This window comes from Rhynchophorus ferrugineus, unplaced genomic scaffold (genome assembly GCF_030347505.1).
Source record: "Rhynchophorus ferrugineus isolate W39M unplaced genomic scaffold, kcgeb_rfMv2 rfM4, whole genome shotgun sequence".
Classification (NCBI taxonomy): domain Eukaryota; kingdom Metazoa; phylum Arthropoda; class Insecta; order Coleoptera; family Curculionidae; genus Rhynchophorus; species Rhynchophorus ferrugineus.
Genome location: NW_027472583.1, coordinates 20,343,505 through 20,364,254, shown reverse-complemented (window position 1 = coordinate 20,364,254; position 20,750 = coordinate 20,343,505). Strand labels below are relative to the sequence as shown.

The following is a 20,750-nucleotide window of genomic DNA, read 5'->3' as shown; positions in this document are numbered from 1 at the left end:
GAAAAAAATGTTCAAAGCCTAGATTAAGTGATGTGATATTTGGAAGATGACAGCGATAATGTATATCACAGGTCAATTAAAAAATCCCTGGCCTACCATAGTAAAAACAAATTTTTTTGGCAAAATTAGTTTTTTTTATTCAACATAATTCCTTTCAAGGGTGATACATTGATTATAGTGACCCTTCAACTTTTCGATACCATTTTTGCAATACGATTTGCCTTTTGCTTTAAAATACACCTCAGTTTCGGCGTTCATCTCTTCATTCGACCAAAATTTCTTACCACTGAGCATTCTTTTAAGATTTAAGAAGAGGAAATTGTCGCAGGGGGCCAGACCTGAAGAATGCGGTGGATGAGCAAGCAATTCAAAACCCAATTCATGCACTTTCTTTTACTTCAAATGCGGCTGTTTTTCGACGATTTCGTCCTTCAAATGGTGCAATAACGCTATGTAATAGTTGCTGTTGAAGGTCATTCCTTTTTCAAGGTAGTCAATGAAAATTATTCAATGCGCATACCAAGATACAAACGCCATAACTTTGCCAGTCGACTGTTGAGTTTTCCCACGCTTTTTAGCGGGTTTATCGTGTCCTGTCCACTCGGATGACTGTCGATTGGACTTCGAAGTAAAATGATGGAGCCATGTTTCATCCATTGTCACATATCGACGCAAAAACTTTGGTTTATTATGCTTTATTATGCATCATATTTAAACACTGCTCCGAATCATCAACTCGTCGTTGTTTTTGGTTAAAAGTGAGCTCGCGCGGCACCCACTTTGCACAGAGCCTTCTCATACCCAAATATTTGTGAATGATATGATGTAAACCGTCAGTTGATATCTTTAGAGTGTCTGCTAATTGAAAATTGAAATTTGAAAAAAAAATACGTATATTACTGGTATCAAGCAAGTATAATATTGGTCCAAAGTCCATTACATGCATGCATGGATTTCATATGTGAATATTCGAGGCCCTATATTCTAAAGTGATGATGAGAAATGTAGTATTTGAACATCCGGCTTATCTAATCAGTAATATGTTCGCTAGCATGTATTCGAAGTCTTAGAGATATACATTATCAAGTACTTGGACCACATCTAGAAACATAACTGAAAAAAAATTTTTTCTGCCAAATGTCTTGTCCATTTCTAACTCTGTCCAGGTCCTAAATCTAATTTGGTAAGCCGGATAAAGCAGACACGTTATTTTTAATGTTATTTAGTAATGGTAATATATAAACATATTGCATCAATTGTTCTCATTTCTCGCCCTTTTAAAATAAAAAAAATATCTGGATAAATACAAGTAACTAATAATATTGGATACATGTTATACGACTGGTAATTTATGTAATAGATGGTAATTTATGTACAAGGGGATTAAATGTTACACTCCTCTACATCAACAAACACGATAAAGTATTTTTATGAAAAACAGTTAAATATTGGAATAAAAAAAGGTCGACATATATAAAAAAATTTACCCTTAATACCAGATAAAAGTGATTACATTTAATCGTTATTTATTTGTCTAGACGCGAATTGAAACGTTTTACGTTCAGTAATAACAACGTTGCTATAAAAAGCCGCAAGAGCCAGTATGTTAATGGTATCGATCAAGGAATACTAACAACACAACAATAGCAATTTACTTTGTTCTATAATGATTGTCTTTGACCGCTACTGTAGATCGCAGTTTAAAAAATTCTTCGAGATACCGAACAACATGATCTACGCTTCCTATTCAGAGAAACCACTAACTAGTTTCTTTATAAACCATGCCAAGGAGTAAGTTGTATTTATGTTGTTGTTTTTTTGTCAGCACGCAATTATAATTACAAAAATATAGCCTTTTATTAACCTGCTCTGTGGAGCAAGAATAAACTATTTTAATTTAATAATAATTATATGTGAATACAAGTTGTCAGATACAGAAATTTTGATAGTAGGGTAAATGTTGGATAGATACCATGGAGGATAGCATGTAGCGACTTCTACGGAAACCAAGTCCGCAGTGTTTTACCTTTTGTAAGCTTACCCATCCTTCCCACCAGCGAATGCCGTGTACTTCACTTGCGTTGCCATTTTACGCGACGGCAGTGTACTGGATTTAGGTTTATGCGCCCGGAACTTTTGATAATATAAAGCAACTAGTTTTTTAAAAAATTATATATGCATCAAGTAATAGCAATAACATTTTTTTCCAATACAATCTATTTGAAAAATTGGTGGTAAATTACACATGGTGGTGATACAAATAATAGTAAAAATTTGTGATAATTTATGTTAATAAAAGAGTATCTGAAGTAAGTAATTGTCAAATATGATTGTGCCATCTGAAAAATTAAAATATTGTTTGGTCAAATACATTATTATAAAAATAAATGATTATTTTTATAATTTTTTTATCTTATCATTTAGTTAATATCGATTAAAATTAAGAAGCTCAGAATATTCACAATTTTATCTCAGGGCAACTATCCCACGACTCCAATTATCATTTCGGCATCTAATTCGCGCAGTAAGCATCTACCCCCGTATATAGGACATTTTTATTTTATAAATGAATAAAACTGAACTAGAATTATTAAATTATCCTGATTATTTTCTTCCTTAATAAATATACAAACCAACACTAAAGTATTGGATCATTAAATGCTTGTCGTCTATATATCCAATCTTTGTAGAAGAACATGTCCCTCAGTAAAATTGAATAATCATGAACTTCCGCAAGCGGATAACATTAAATATCTGGGAATGCATTTCGATCGATGCTTGACATCGAAAAAATTTACAGTGACAAAACGCAAACAGGTTGGGGTTAAACTAAACTAAATCTACTGGCTGATAGGGCGTAAATCTAAATTATCATTAGATAACAAGTTTTTACTGTATAAGTCAATACTTAGGCCCATTTAGACCTATGGTATTGAACTGTGGGGTACTACTAGCAAACCTAGATGTCCCCCAGAGGTTACAGAAAAAAGTGTTGCGAGTCATCGTCGATGACCCTTATTACGTGTCCAACAAGCTGATTCAGCGCAATATCCCCATAGAACCCATAACGAGTGTGATTCGGAGTGTTGGCGAAGTACTCTGAAAGACTATTAGTGCATCCCAATGCATTCGCCAATCAGTTAAATGTGCGCGATGACAATGTAGTGCATAGGCTCAAATGCAACGAACTATACGAACTGATTAATAGACATATAGAGTGAGATTTAATAATATCTTGAATAAGCTATAATAGGTTTTAGAATAAGGTAGAATATACTTTAAAATAAGTTAGAAGAGTATTTAGAATTATTAGTATTTAGAAAGATTTAGATTATAAGTTGTACAGTAGATCACTTACTGAAGTGATCTTTTACATGTCAGAATGTCTAATGCAAATTTACACCGATATGTAGTGCTCCATATATGAGTGTTGTTCCATGTCAGATGCGATGGGAATAATTCAGCCTCTTCATTTCAATATGCAACAATTTGTAGTTGTGGAATTTAGAATTATTTTTAAAACTAAGGCGCTAACTACGTCATTGCAGTCACGTCAGTAACCAGACTGGGTAAAACTGGATTGTTCAAATATATATCTCCAAGTTGGTAACTTGTCAGTCAATAAATTTAATGCTAATCAACCCTAGTTGGTAAAAAGTAGACTCTAAATCCTAATTTTATAATCGTACATTTTTTGTGGACAGTCATTCATATTCCACCATATTTTCAACAAAATATGTGAGTTCTAACGAAAAGGCCAGCTGTCAAACGACTCAACTTGTTTTTCGAACTATCAAAACTTCCAAATGTGGCGCAAAATTCTATTCTTATTTAAATTTTAGGTCATCCTTTGTAAGCACATTCACTTTGTAATTTTCTAAGCACAACATTGAATATATTAGCAGGAATATTGCAAATGTTAATTATGAATGTGTAATATCAATTTAAGAGTGCTATTATTTAAAGACAACCTTCTGATATATAAAAGTACAATAACTGACTCATAACGTTGGTAAGAAACAGGTCGTGCAAGTATAACCAGTTAATTTTATTACTCATTTAAAATAAATAATTAACCAAAATATGGCGAAATCACTTCCAAACCATAACCAAATCTGATTCACGTTTTGGTTCAAGTTTATAAACAAAAACGACTATAAATGGTCGGATATCGTATGCAAAGTCTTAAAAAATGCACTGTCATCAAATTTAAATTGATATTACAAGATTTTATACTAAAATACAAAAATATATCGTCACAATTCATTCACAAACGATCTGTAAGCGGATACTATAAATCAAAGTCTGCATCTGCAACGTTCATACATTTACCATGACTGTGTTCTGTCAAGAGATGTAGGAATCCTATTCCTCTCTAAGTTTCTAAGTAATTAAAGTTATTTTAATACCCAAGTTGTTCCCAATTAGTATACCAATTCTATTTGGTCTAATTGTTTTTTGGGTGACTTTTAGTTTAGCATGTTTTATCCAGCATAGACTGTGATCTCCAAATTTTTGATGTTTAATTACCTATTATTAACAGTTAGTAAGTACTATCATTAATCACCAATTCGATAAGGCACTGTGTCAGTATTACAAAATGATTTTCATGATTTAGAATAGATCGTGATTTTTCTAATTAAAGTTTGAAAAGTAGTTTGAGTGTTGTTCATCAATTGCCATCGTAAACTTTGATCTCCTGAGAGGTTATGTAACTTACGTAGCCTTGCTATTTGGTTTTCTGAAGCATTGGGTCTAGTGAAGTCGAAACATTAAAATATTTTGAATTTCTTTTATTAATTAAACTTTTAGGGATTATTTAGAAGGAACAATTAGAATGTTTCTTTCTTCTTTTAATTGGAATTATTTTAGGACATAATTATAGAGCAACACCCGTATATTTCACAAAATATATAATTACCTATCTCTTGTCTGTGGAGGTCAATAACATTACCATGTATAAAATTAGCTAAAAAAAGTCTACACGTGCTGGAATAATCTTCATTTACAGAAACACATCTTTTATTGAGGAGAAAAAATCCGAATGCCATTCACCAATAAAATTTGCCCTAGTTTATGAAACTGATCGAAAAGTATAATATAAACGATAAAAATAAACGACGCGCGGACGCAATTGAAGTATTTTTGTTTCAGAGCACATTTGAAAGTTGTTTCGTAGAATGTATCATCACTTCTATATTTTATATTAGCATAATTGCGGTTATACAATACAAATGTATTGTTCGGTAATGTTTGATGGTATAATATATCAGGTTGTCAGCTGGTATTATTAAAACAAACGCTTATTATAATTTAATCAAATGAAATAGAAAAAAACCATCAAAATAACATCTAAGATATATCGTTGAAATTTGTAAATTAGCGGCGATATGACGTAGATTTACATAAGACACCTGAGCGTTTTATTAACTAGTTTCCTTTGGAGGTAAATAAATTTCGAACTGAGTGCATTTCTGACAACAAAAATATTATTTGATATATTTACGTTATCCTGCAATGAACAATGACTCTCTCGAGAATAAACAAAAGATGCGCGGGTGGATTAAAGTTGTTGTTTTTTTTCACAGCACACTTGAAAGTCGTTTCTAAAAATATATTATCGCCTCTACATGAAATTATCATAAATGAATTAATTATTTACGAAAGGAACTGCGACTGTACGACAAAGTATTGTTTGATAATGGTTAGTGCAATAAAAATTCAGCTTGTCATCTGGTTCTATTAAAATAAACGATTAGCAAACGCTTATTAGAATTTAATTGAATATTGTAAAGTTTGAAAAAAATAGAAAAAACTCTAAACACGATCTTAGGTCTATTATACAAAATGGACACGGTTTTATGTTTATTTATTAGTTAGAATGAAATTCACATACGCTTTGGCAAAATTAAGTCCTGATTTTAATGTTTGTTTTTTTTTGCTAATTTATACTTTTTGTGAGGTCCAATGCAGGAGCAGATCTTGAAGACTTTTTCGGTTAAAAAATTTAGAATGTTGAGTTTCTTCAAACGGTATATAATAACTAGTATTTTTACTGGTACTTTGCTTCGTTCATATTTCTGATATTCAAAGGTATATATTGGGATATCGGACCATCGTTGAGTGATATACATTAACTGTTCTTATTCCCAAATATATTCTTATAGCGAAGAAAATTATATGAGGGTACAAACATAAGTATCTAGCCAGGAAAATTGAGACTGTGTAATGGTACAGGGAGATATCACTACTGAACGAGTGAAAGTTGAAAAAGGTTGTAAAAGGACCTGGTTGTCCGAAAATTGAATATAGTTTTTAAACGATGAAAAGAGATGATGGTTAAGTGTATTAACGTGAAAACGCAGTTATTTTGTTGATGTTATTATTAAAACAATATTATTAAGAAGTTGAGGCTTATTTCAAACGCATATTTCAAGTGTGTTTTTTCTCTTTTTGGATAGAATTGTTTTATTATTTAGGATAAATGATATCGTTGATGATTTTGACTTAAAGATGAGCGATCTAATAAACAATGATGGCAGAAAACTAATGTAGATTGATCCAAATCTTTCATATGAAATAATAGTCTGCTGCTTAATTTCAAGGTTGTTTTAGAAATGAAGGTGTCTGGGCTACAAACGAATGATGGCAAATAAAAAAAATTAAATAAACAATATCATCATATTACGATCATAATGCCACATAAGAAAATTTAGTTAGATTAAGTGAGATTGTTTAGTTTATTTATGTTTTGTAGTCATATAGTTATTTATTTAATGCGATTATTCTGTAGGTTTTAGGTATAAATAAATAAGTGACCACAGATTTAAAAAGCATTTAAAATTATTCTTTACTGATTCGTAAGTGTTAATATGACTGAAGTAATCGACATGAAAAATTGCAAAATTTTGGTAACAACAAATATTGGTTATATGTGATTATCTATGTTATTTACTGATACTTAATATTAAGGATAAATAATACCTATATTTGACAGATATTATATAATAAAGAAGTAAATATTTTAATAATCAGAATTTATGTGCAATAAAACCTTTCAAAAAGTAAATAATCATTATTTGGATGTTTCACAAATGAGTCATACTAAAAAAAGATTGAAGTTATACTTAGAATTGCATTGTTCTTTGGTAAATGTGGTTATTTGACGTTCAGCAAGTGATACCGGTGATACGATTGTTCTACCTCTTTTGTTTTATTAAAATATACATATAGAAACAGATCACCTACACTACTTAGTGGCGTAAAAAGTGTTTTTTTAATTAATTAATTATCACAACAGTATTAGGTTGTGTAACAGTATATGATTATAGAAAATATGTTTTTTTTTTAAATTATCACTTCAAATACACTAGTAGTAACAGGTCAATTGAAAAGTCTCCGGCCTGACAGATACATGGCGCTAGTAGAATTAAATCCATATATTTTTTAGTTAGCCCTAACCCTCAAAAGATGCGCGTATAAATTTGACAGCTGTCGGATCATTAGTTTGTGAATTATAGAATCTTAAGGGAAGTAAATTTTGTTATTGTAAAAAAATGGATAAAAAGGAATTTCATGTGTTCATAAAATATTGCTATTTGAAGGGAAAACATACAGTTGAAGCAAAAACTTGGCTTGATGCCGAGTTTCCGGACACTGTCCCAGAAAAATCAACCATCAAGGATTGGTATGCTAAGTTTAGACGTGGTGAAATGAGCATCAAAGACGGTGAACGTAGTAGACGCCCAAAAGAGTTGTCACCGACGAAAACATTAACAAAACCCACAAAATGATTTTAAATGACCATAAATTGGATTTGAATGAAATAGCAGACACTCTAAAGATATCAACTGAACGTGTACATCATATTATTCACGAATATTTGGGTATGAGGAAGCTCTGTGCAAAATGGGTGCCCTTGGCGGGAATGATATTGAATACTTTTCAATTGACCTGTTATATGTTATTAAGCAATCGTATTTTTAACTAAGCTAGCTACGTCAACTTAATCAAATCTCGATAAAAAACAAGCAAAAGAAGCTGTCTGAATATCAAAAGAGAAATCAGTATTGGAAGAAAATTATTTCTTCGAAACTAGTGATTGATAAAAGAAAGACGAAAAGCTAGAAGTGGATAACTAGAAGCTAGAAGTATAGAACCAGAAATACAGTAGACAAAACAATATTTAATGGGATTAGTAATCAAGTAATCAGGTTAATTAATAAAATATTAAAGAATATAAACAGAATTACGACGAAAAATATGTCAGTGAATTAAGCCTGAAGCAGACAAAGATTACTCGCTAGGAAAGTAACTGGGAGATTAAAAATACTTATAAGGAATTAAAAATGACTGAAATGAATGGCGTTTAGCTAACGTGTTCCATCCGAATGATATGGAATTTACAATAGCTATTAGCGCGGTATATCTGTAAATTTAATTTTTGTTTCTCCAATGGAAGTTGGCACGGAAATTGCTCCTGGAGTTGATGACATTTCAGCTTTATTGACTTACATATTCAATGCCTGTTTGAGATTAAAATGTGTTCAGGAATCTTTTAAGATTGATCAAATGATAATGCTTAGAAAACCTGACAGACCGGCCTAACAAGTCGAATATTTCAGCTACAGCCCTATTTCGCTACTGCCTGCGATATCAAAGTTATTTGAGAAACTACTGAACTTAATATAAATATCAGATTTCAAATTTGTAACCAAACCAAACCAAAGTAATACAAGACTGTTAAAATAAAGTTCCACTATTAATTAACAATGCTTCTGGCTATGAAACGAAGAGCTATTGGATGACTTCGAAATCAAATTGATAACACGAAATAAGGTTACTTATGGCAATACGAAGGAAACCAGAAGATTGAAGCAAACCAAACCACATGAACTTTCATATTTATAAGTGTTACTTTTAAGTTGACTCTTACCTGATATTTTACCCAGGTAATAGCTGAAAATCGTAACTTTGACAGAAATCTCTCAACCATCAGTCGGATGAAACAATTATAGTACAGATTAATTTAAGCAACTAATTTAGACTTAAAATGGGTTGCCCTCTTTACAGTCATTAAAAGATATAGGAAAATAATATGACAATTTAAAGTTAATAAAAAAAAAGAAAAAATTTAATGGCAGATCTGATTATTTAATTATTTATCTGAATAAATGTGAATAGGCAACAGTGTTTAATATACAGAAGTAACAGAATAAAATATTTCAGCTATTATAAAATGGCTACATTGTTTATTATTTCGTAAATTATTTAAATAACGGTTTCTTACAAAGATTTATTTTCGATGTATTTATAACCACTAATTTAGGTTACCAGAACCTTAAAAAATACCTATGAAACATCAATTCCTAGGAGGTGTGATAAGAAAAATCATAACGCACTTACTGGGAAATTAAATATACAATACAGCAATTTTAAAATCTATATATATTTTCGATAAAATAAACATTTCTGTTGATTGTTAAACATGCAAACCTACTTCTAATTTTTTTAAAATTTGAATTTTAATCTGTTCTCGCTGATCCTTTTTATTTGTTGTAAAAATGATTAAAACAATACGAATGGAAATGCGAATTTACAAAGTACGAAAATTAATTATTACATCTTAGAAAATTCAAGCGCACGCTATTGTAGAAATATATAAACAAGGTCGTTAATATAACACTAAACACATCTTAGCATTTATAGGGTGTCCCAAAACATACCTAAAACAGAAAACACAGCTGCACTGATTGAATTCAGTCGCAGACTGCATGACATCTATTGTTAACATAAATATCACGGAATTTAGACTGCTTGACTAGTTGTATTTGTTTATTTGATAATCACATGTGAGTTCTGTGAACTTAAGTTTGTTATTTTCAATGATTAAGGAACACATTGGAGTAAAATTTATTTTTATCTCTTAGGGTAATGTTTCTTCAAAAATTAGTGTACATTTTTTCCCTGTTTCATATCATTAGGCTTCAATTCTTGTTTCTATCTCAATTTCATAAACATATAAACATATTTTTGATGAGTATATGATGCTTGCAATTCATGCCCATGAAATATATCCTGGATTTTTACCAACATTGTTACCATTTAATTATAACCGTTTAACAGTCTTCTAATATTTTATTAGAAATTGGATTGAATGTGTAGTCGCTCAACATAATTCAATTATGTTTATTCGCTATTACGCTCTTCATTGTTCTTCATTTATTTATTTTTACTCCAATCAGCTATGAACTATTTTATTACAATTCAAATTTTGCATTAATTTTGGGACGCCTTATAGCAACTATTACACGAGTATATAAGCAGTGCTACAAGTTTTTATATTATACTGAATATAGTGCTGCTATGGGCTAATTTTGTATTTGTAAAATTCCATTAATTAAGTAACGGAATTTATAATATTTATAATGGAGAAATATTGAAACGAACTTACTATTATCCTACTATAGATTGTTCATTGGCACATCTCTCATGTTAAGTTCTTTTCGTAGCTTTTTCTACCGTATGTGAATAAAGATAACTAATTTCTTCGTTAGATTATTTATTTCACCCTTTTTTATACATGTCGTATTCTAAAGCCAATTATTTATTTTATACAATCGGAATAACACATTTAAAAATGTTTTGAAAATGCGAGTTGTAGTGGCCATAAATGATGTATGCATTTTGGAAAGGATTTAATATGAGGTCTTCGTCGAATTTTGTGTTTTATTGACCAAATTTCCGTTATTTTTGGTCGAGTGCTTAAAATAAATGTTTCTTTGAATAAATTATGTTAAAAAAGTTAAAATATATAATATAATTTACCTCCAATTAATTATAGAAAGTCCGTGTATCCCAACCTTTTTATTAAAATAATTAGGTACGACGAATAGCGGCAATATCTGTATCACACAAGCCGTTAGTTTAAAATAGCTGTCTCTCAATATATCAGTTTATGTATATTAATCCAGAATTCGTTTTGGTTGATAAAATTATTCTGTAACCAAACCAGAAGCAACACTTTTTCAATATTATTCAATATGCGCGCAAATGTTTAACACATATGTTAACATCAAATACGGTGGTGTTATCAGTATCTAAATAATACTCTCTTTATTCAGTAAAAGAATAAACCAATGGATATATAATTCTTGTAAGGTATATAAAAATCTGTATATAATAGTTCGATTGTTATAAGTTGTGATAGGTTTTTTAATAAATATATATGGTCAATATCTTTGTGGCAATATACTGTAGTCGCAACTAAGTTGATATTTCAATTAGCACCTCTCTCAGAGCACTCGATCTTATTTTTGTTAAGAAAAAATTCTGTTTATATTAATATACAACTCAAACATATTGATTACAATCTATATTAATCTGGATGATGTCGTGTTGGGTTTAAAGTTTCAATTGTACGTTTGTCAGTTTACTTACACATTATTGTTACTTTTCTTTTTACTGATTTCTATTAGCAATCTATGGTCTCGAAATATACACGTTGATACAAAGTTTATATTATTGATAATAGTCATTTATCCTATCATTTAACTTATTTGTTCTCCTAATAATATTGACTGCTAATGTTTGGCCCTGGCAATAATACTAAATGAGCTACTAAATGAAGGAATTACTGAGTTTGCAACGTTGATAAGATTTAACATTTCAAAGACCATATTAATGAAAACCAAACTTAAAAAGTGTAAAAACACTTGACTGTGAAACATTGTAATGAATTGTATGATCATATTAAAATTTTGGTGATAATTATGAGAAGAGATAATAATTTCAATAAATCACAAATTTTAAAATATATTTGAAATGTTGAACAATACCGTTAATTAAATAATCTGAAATATAATTATATTGTTATTGTCAAATATAATATAACTGTGTTATTATGTAATTTTGGCCAAAAATAATTTTTATCGAAGTGATTAAAAAATTAGTAGGAACTTGATAATTTTAAATAAAACAGTTGCAAATATAGTATAAACTACGTTTAAATTCCATATTTTTACTTACTGTTTATATATACCATCATTATATCTTTAGAATTACTGATAATGAGTTCTAAAATCTTGAACAAAATTAATAAATATAGGTTAAATATGAAGGACGTAATTTTTCCATGTAATATCAGTTCTGTAATTATATTCTGCGTTTCTATGATACAGTTGTTTTTTTATTGATTTATCGTTATAACAGGCGTGGTACTTTATACAAACATACATAATTTATTATCGATGGTGTTGGTAAATATTAAAAACAAGCGTTTTATTATGTTAAATATTTCCAATGACTTTTTTAGTTATATAAGATACTTAATAACACATTTAATAAAAACAAAGGATGAAAGTCATCGATACTTTGTTAAAGCTTATGGCTTAAGAGCCAATTATTTTATATAAATTAAATTAGAATAATTTGAGACAGTATTTAGTTGAACAGCTATGTATTAGGTCATGTTTGAAGAATATATATAATCAACAGCTAGTAAAATAAAATATCTCAGATAATTATTATACAATTTTATGCTTTTGGACATTTCGTAGTATTATATAGTTAAAATAACTAGTGTAGTTTATTATGAATTTCTTCCCTTAAATTTTTTTAGGTACTGAAGTTTACAAATTGAACTCAACTATTATTCTGCCACCACTGAAGACACTTCACACTTGAGAGACATTTCAGAAAGTCAATCAACAACTGATTTAATGACATTCGTATAGGATTCGGACTTTATTGATTAAAACAAACTGATCCATTGCATTAGTTACATATTACAATACATCTTTAGGGGGGGAACTCTGTTTCGGAGGCTCTATTAGCTAGGTTACCACTGTAATCATCAGTATTATGAGAGTTGTAAAAGGCAATAGTCTAAAGACCAATTTCAAGGCAACTTCCAGAATTCTATATCATAAACGTTTTTTGGTAAAATACAGATTTGTATCAGAAATAAGTTAACAAAATCGTAAACAATTACAGAATCAAGGACAAATGTATCACTTACTAGGAGCGCTAACAGGTCAATTCAAAAGTCTCCGTACTACCATAGTAAAACACATTTTTTAGCAAAATTAGTTTTTTATATATATATTATAGCGACCCTCCAACTTTTCGATACTATTTTTGTAGTATGATTTGTCTTTTGCATCAAAATAGGCCTTATAAGTTTCGGCGATCATCTCTTCATTCGACGAAAATTTCTTCCCAGCGAGCAATCTTTTGAGATCTGAGAAAAGGAAATAGTCGCTGGGGGCCAAATCTGGAGAATACGGTGGATGAGGAAGCAACTCGAAGCCCAATTCATGGATTTTTGCCATCGTTTTGAGTGACTTGTGACCAGGACACTGGCTTTTAGCGCGCTCTTCAAATGCGGTCGTTTTTAGACGATTTCGTCTTTCAAACGGCCGAATAACGATATGTGATAGCCCCTGTTGGTGGTCCTTCCTTTTTCAAGGTAGTCAATGAAAATTATTCCATGCGCTTCCCAAAATACGGACGCCATAACCTTGCCAGCCGACTGTTGCGTTTTCCCACGATTTGGAGCGGATTCATCGTGTGCAGTTCACTCGGGTGACTGTCGATTGGACTTCATTTCATCCATTCATTCCAATCATCAACTAGTCGTTGTTTTTGGTCAAAAGTGAGCTCGCGCGGTACCCACTTTGCACAGAGCTTTCTCATACTCAAATATTCATAATGTGAATGATATGATGTACACGTTCAATTGATATCTTTAGAGTGTCTCATATTTCATTCGATTTCAATTTACGGTAATTCAAAATCATTTTGTGGATTTTTTAATGTTTGTCTTCGGTGCTCCTTTCACCACATGTAAACTTAGCATACGAATCCTTGATGGTTGATTTTCCTGGGGCAGTGTCCGGAAACTCGGCATCAAGTTTTTGCTCCAAATGTATATTTTTCCCTTCAAAAAGCAATATTTTATAAACACGCGAAATTCCTTTTTATCCATTTTTTTCACAATAACAAAAGTTGTTTCACACAAAATGCTATAATTCACAGACTAATGATCCAACAGCTGTCAAATTTATAAACGCGTCTTTTGAGGGTTAGGGATAACTAAAAACATGTGGATTTAATTCTAGTAGCACCATCTATGTGTCAGACCTGGGATTTTCCAATTGACCTATTATTAGAACTATCAAATTCAGCTCTGGATGCTGAACTTGATAGGCGTTGTGCTTAGAATCCAACAGTGAAGCGCCTATTGCCCAAGAACTACAAACGTTTTTTTTTGTTCATTAGAACAACAATAATATTGAATAGACAACAATAATATTATCACGAAACCAAACAAAATACAAAATATACAATTGGTTGTTGTTATTGTTCGAGAAAATAGACGAGGTGATACGAAGTTCATCGGGTCATCTGGTATGCAATATATTATGTAAATAAATAATCAAGGGATCTACAGCTACTTTGAGAAATTTTATATGTAATAGGTAAATTTTTATTCATTGGTGGTATTCGCCAGACATTAGTTCATGTGATTATTATTTGGTATATCGATGAAGCAAGAATCCTTTGTGTGGTTCTTTGCGTCACATATTGACTCCAGAAATAAAGTTATAGAGAGCTTTAAAGAAATTTTGTATACTGGAGGAAAAATTTCCATAAATTTTCAATCATTTCTGAAAAGGTGATTATCTTAAAATGATTTCTATAATTATCATGCATTATAGTAGTGTAATATGGAGTAATCTATTGAACATTTTAGCTGTTTAAAGAAACAGTACTGACACTTACTTCAAAATCAAGGTTAAATCAATAAAAATAGCAAATCATATTGACATAGTTATTTATAATATATCTGCCAACTTTGTAAGTATTATTACTTATTGGCCATATTTTATTTCTACAGAAAATATTGTTATACTTTCTACACAATAATATTATTAATCATATAGGTGGGTTATTTTATTATTATTAATAATGGAGCATAAAATCCAAAGTTCATTAAGGATTCCCGGAATGAGTAACTTTATCAGCTTGTCGAAAGAATACAGTTATAATGACATGTTGTTGCAGTAAACATTAGTTTTATTCGAATGATGTGGCGTTACAAAATATTATTTTTGGTATGGCCTGGTTGAAATTATTTTCGAAGTACCAGACAGAACAATTGAATTAATAAATTGTGTTTATCTCCATTAAATTAGTCTGGCAGTTAGTTCGTTACGTAGTCATTTAATTTTTTGTTGAGATATGTTTGCTTAAAATATTATACTTTTTGAAGTAAAATAACCGTAATTTTAATGATAATATTGTATTTTAGTTTTAATAATTCGTGTTAATTAAATAATTAATATTGAACTGTAGTTTTTTATGTGATGGGAAATGTAAACTACAGTAAACTATTAGTAAGATCCATTGAGATGCTAACAGTTATGGTATTGTCCCATGGGTTGTGCCTAACATATTAAATTATCTTCTATTTATATTAAATTATGGTACTACTTCCCATTATTTCTCAGTACTTTGGGTTTTTTGCCTCTGACATATTATTCTAGAGCTCGAACAATGACATTTGCATATAAATAAAATGCAAATATTGAACGAGGTATATCTCAATATAGATTATCTTCTTAATGTAATATAGAAACTATTTTGAAGAGAAGAATGGTATAAAAATTCTATTTATGGATTTGTATTACATGCTGAATGTTAAAATAAATTAACGAATTTAGTATTAAACCAGTGGTTGTTGCGTTTTGTTAAATGTTATATAATTATTAATTTTTTAAATATATCATTACAAAATATTAATTTTATAGAATATGTTTTAGGGTGACTATTTTTATATAGTAATCATTCTTTATAGCTTAAAACTATATCTTTCTAACGTATTAATATATGATTTAATTAGCAGGGTATATTATTTCAATATAAAAAGTTGGAATTGGCGTAATCAATATATGATGTTCTACAAAAGATGACATCTTTCCCTTGTCTTCTTTAACAAATCTATTTTTCGTAAAATATATGGGGGCAAAGGTTCCGCTACCATTGACGCATTTTCCGCTGAGTGGTAATAATGGGACGATTATTTTCAATAAATATTGTCATTATTTTTGCTCGTTCTTGTGGCGTATATTTATCCATAATAAAATTTGGACGTCTACACAACATAATGGTTAAAGCGAAACTGAGCTAAACGTCACATAACCAAGATGCCGCGCAATTGAAATGGTAGCGGAACTGTTACCCCATCTTGGTGTCACAAAATGGCAGTGGGATTTTTGCACCATCCTATAGTTGTTATTAAGTGTTTATTTTTTTTATAAAATATAAAATAACAATTAGTTTGAATTATAAGTTTTCAAACTTGTAATTTTGACGAAGAGAACCAAACGAATCGAAGCATTGACAATCGCCAGTGATGAAGGATTCCTCTGTTAAAAATATTAAGTCCTTACATATTTTGTCTTTTTATTACTATTGCTGGTCTTTGTTGCTACGATTGATAGTAAACATTGTGCAATTGATGTCGATAGCTATTTGCAGCAACGGTTTCATTAAGCTTTCGCAGTTTGTAATAAAACTACATATGATCACATCAGCTACATCAGCATCGGTGAAAATACTGCTTCCGGGTTAACTCATGACATTTTGCCTTTGAGATTATTGCAGTAGATCCAAATTAGTCTTCGTGGCAAATCGTGATTCATTAATTTAATTGTTGAAAAAGCTGTGTGTGCTGTGGCCCCATATTGCTGAAACCAAATATCCTTTAGTCCTTTCTCTTCCATTTCAGGCACAAGAAAATCTCAAATCATGTATAGGTACCGTTCAGCAGTAACAGTAACAGCAAGACACAATGCGTCACATAGAATACTTCTTTTGTTGCCTGGTAATCAATGAACTGATGAAAAGTGAAACACTGCGAGTTTAAAATAGACCGAAATAACGGGTGCCTTTTCCCTTCGTTTGAATCTTTCATATTGCACATAAATATCTGGACATTGTTGATTCATCAACTGCTAAGCTACCTGATTTTTTTGGTAGAGTATGAGTTTGGTTTTATCCACGCTGTTCGTGTCATTTATAGCAAAATCGACACTTTTAAATGGTTGAAACCAAAATCAATATCACTTAGAGCTTCTAATTAGGAGGTATTTGATGGGCTTCGATATCAGACTTCTTCAAATCTGATAATAAAGGTAATGACTGTCGAAAATGTAATTTTAAGTGTTCTGTGATTAGCGTCTGCATAGACTAAATGATTCAGTAATTCTAAATAGAAATTATTATTTTATGTAGCAAAAAGGTCAATACCATTGAATTATAATGGTTAGGTTTGGCTGTTTAACATGTGTTTATTTTATATACTTTTTTCTTTACATTTATATTTATTTATTTTATTTTATGTTATATTTTTTAATTATTATTAGATTTAAAAAAAATTTTTTACATTTATTACTTTGCATGTTCGCACCTAATATTACGTAGTATGATGTGTAAGCGTAGGTCAGCATTAGTGGCAAAACGAACAATTTGTGGATATTATATCACGCTGTGTATTTTGCAGGAATCAAGAAGGTGTGATCTACTATGAATTACTAAAACTAAATAAAATTCTAACTGGCGATTACTATCCATTATTATTAATGACCTTGAAGAGATTATTGAAGGCAAATGTCTAACGAAACCCCTAACGATATATGAAAATTATTTCTGTTAAAATGCTTCTTTAAAAGTGTCGTACACCACAAGCTCTACTCGCAAGATATTGCTCCGTTTGACTATCTCTTTTCCCTGGGAGTTTGTCTTTATGAAGACTATTTTTCGTCATTGTAAACTAGAATAAAATGAAAGATGAAAATTGTTTCATGATTTTTTTTAATGCATGGATTTTATATTATCTAATATATTTCCTTAATATCTCTTACATCAAATAACTTAAAAAAACAAAAACAATTAAGTTATGTTAATGATAATAATTTGGTTTACACCTTTCATTCCATTTAATGTCTCTTGCCAGATAAGATTACATAAAATTATTGCAGAACATATACCAAGAAAGTTTATTATTATATATTAATGCGATTATTTTAATTTAAATACTTTTTTACAGTTTTTAGTAATTTTAAAAAAATTAAATACGTTATTGAATCTAGTATATACTTCTAGTATAATGATATCATATCATTTAATATAGTCATATTTTTATTTTTATAAATATTATGGACCTCAAACTATATTACTTAAATTCTTAAATATAAATTAAAAACGATATATTTGCTTACATAATTATGTCAGTTATATTTGAGGTCGAATGTAGAAATGTAGAAAACAAAGCAATCTCTTTGACTTTTAAAGGCGGTTACAAGATATGAAAGTTATGACTGTTAAACAAATATACCTCCTAGTCATAAAGGTCTTTATACTTTATATTTTATGGTGTTATATAGTCATAATAGGCAATAGTAAAATGCTTTTTATAGTTAGCGTAATTTAAGATAAGTTTTGTTTTATTGGACGATGGAAGTTTGCGGATATTTACTGAAAAAATTGATTTTATGAGAACACATATTTATTATAGTGATATATATTGATATTTGATTACAACATAAAGTTTCTGTATTGCTGACGTACCAGAATTACATATATTTTATCATTTTCATCAGAATACGAGTCATTTATTAGAGTGTTAAAGTTTTAAGGACAATGCATTTCGCGTCGAAGATCATTGGAAATCAAGGAAATGGTTACGGTTTGGTCAAGAATATAAGAAGAATCACTATCATCTGCAGAAGCAGAAGTTATTAGAAACTAGTGAACGTACAACCACATATTCTGGTGAAAACCTCTGAGGATACATTTACATGAATATCCTACATTACCCGCCGTATTTACCAGACATTGATACACTTGATGAATTCTCCTTGCGGTCTGATATGGCGCCTAATATGTCTGAACAGTACTTCGTATTATATGAATATATCAAACATTTAATGGATATGTGGATGGCTTCAAAAATTCAAGCATTCTAAATAGAACATTCTTCGAAATAGAACATTTATGGAAAATAACTAACGATTGGTAATAATTTGGATGAATCGAACTAATTTGTATTCTTAATATATGTTATAGTTCAACGTACTTTAATTAATAACAATGGCGTTTTAGTTTAAAAAATACATATTAATTATAATATTGATAATTTTTGATAACACCGCTAATGAGCATACATTTTTGACAGAATTCTAAGGTCTATATATTTTGTTGGTTAATATGTAATAATGTTAAAGCACTACTGACACATAAGAGATACAGAGGGATTTCTTGAATTGTCTATATTTGAAATTAATTAAAACATAATTACCATTATTAACATAGGTTAGGTATTCATTTTAAGATTTTATGTTCTTCGAATAAAGTAGTTAAAACTATAGTTGTTCATTGAAACTTAGGTTTTAAACCGTTTAAAATGTGTATTTAATAACGATGTTGTAATACGTTTTTATTCATTTATGAAATCGGTGCTAAAATTAACAATAACATAATAAAAAAAACTGTTTGTTGAAGCGAGTATTATAACTGACATGAGTTACATATTAATATACGAATGTGATGCTGTCTAACAACGTTGTTTGTTATTATAATCGATTAATTTAGACAGAGAAGAAAGGAAACAAAAACAGAATACTTACGGCGATCAGTACAAAGGCGACGACAGTACACCAGGAGTGCTGGTCCATGACTGTTGGCCACATCGAAAACAACACTCTATACACTTGACCTACCCTCAGTTGCTGATCGGTGTTTGGTTTTTAGTCGCGGAAACACAACGCAACTCGGACTAATATGGATGCGGAATTGCTCGTGGACGTACAGAGTCGGACTGGGATTCCCTCGTATTATCGAGAGCTTCGGTCGGGAGATGCGTGAGATGGTTTGAAAATCGACGGTTTTTTTGTATTCCTCATGGGACGCGAGCCAATCGTTCGAGGTCGACCGACAGCCACGCTTCGAATGGGACACAAAAAAACGAGACAGTTCATTTATAAATATTGGCATAAGCGCTCTGGTGTCGATGGTACGCGATGGCTGGATGATATTGTTTGTACCCCTCGCCAAGGGCTTATTCATGAAATTTTATGAACAATATGACTCATTAATTTTTTTTTATTCGTAACTAATTGTAGGTATTTAAAAATACGTTATTGCAACTCTTATGCAATATATAGAGGTTTAGTGTAAAATTTTAAATTTTAAAATAAAAATAAATGAAACAAATAATTAATTGTTAAATGTTTTTATAGTTTTACCGATTATTATTTATGTAATTCATGTTGATTTGTTAACTAAAATAAACGGCGTTAAAATGATCTACGTTCGAAGCATGAATCAAAACAATAAACTAAGAACAAGCGACCACCAACCAATTGCTGCTATAACTCATTGCAGAGTTGGAAAACAGGAAAAAATGATTGAATCCTACTCTGAAAGAATTACAAACAAAAGATTAGCAAGCAATAGGCTAGTGGCTTCAAAAATCAGAAATTATAAAATAACGATATTCGAATTGCAGTGTGGAATATAATGGAATCCAGCAACATCATACTGATCTACAAATATTCCTAGAATTGTAATAAATGGATATTTGCCTCATATCTGAAACTTATTTGACAAATGAATCCTTCATAAAATTTAGAAAATATTTGTTATTATATTTTACATCCTGCTAATACCGCAAGTGGAGGAAGTGC

General features: G+C 30.3%; 1 protein-coding gene across 1 annotated transcript in view; it reads right to left on the bottom strand.

Annotated features, from left to right (window-relative positions):
- The window catches only part of LOC143194844 (uncharacterized), a 32,433-nt gene extending 12,418 nt beyond the window's left edge, over positions 1-20,015 (bottom strand). The window contains exon 1 of the mRNA XM_076401582.1: positions 19,692-20,015. Coding sequence (XP_076257697.1) covers positions 19,692-19,754 — 63 coding nt within the window. The 5' untranslated portion in view covers positions 19,755-20,015. The remainder of the gene's footprint in view (positions 1-19,691) is intronic.
- Positions 20,016-20,750: the final 735 nt, after the last annotated feature.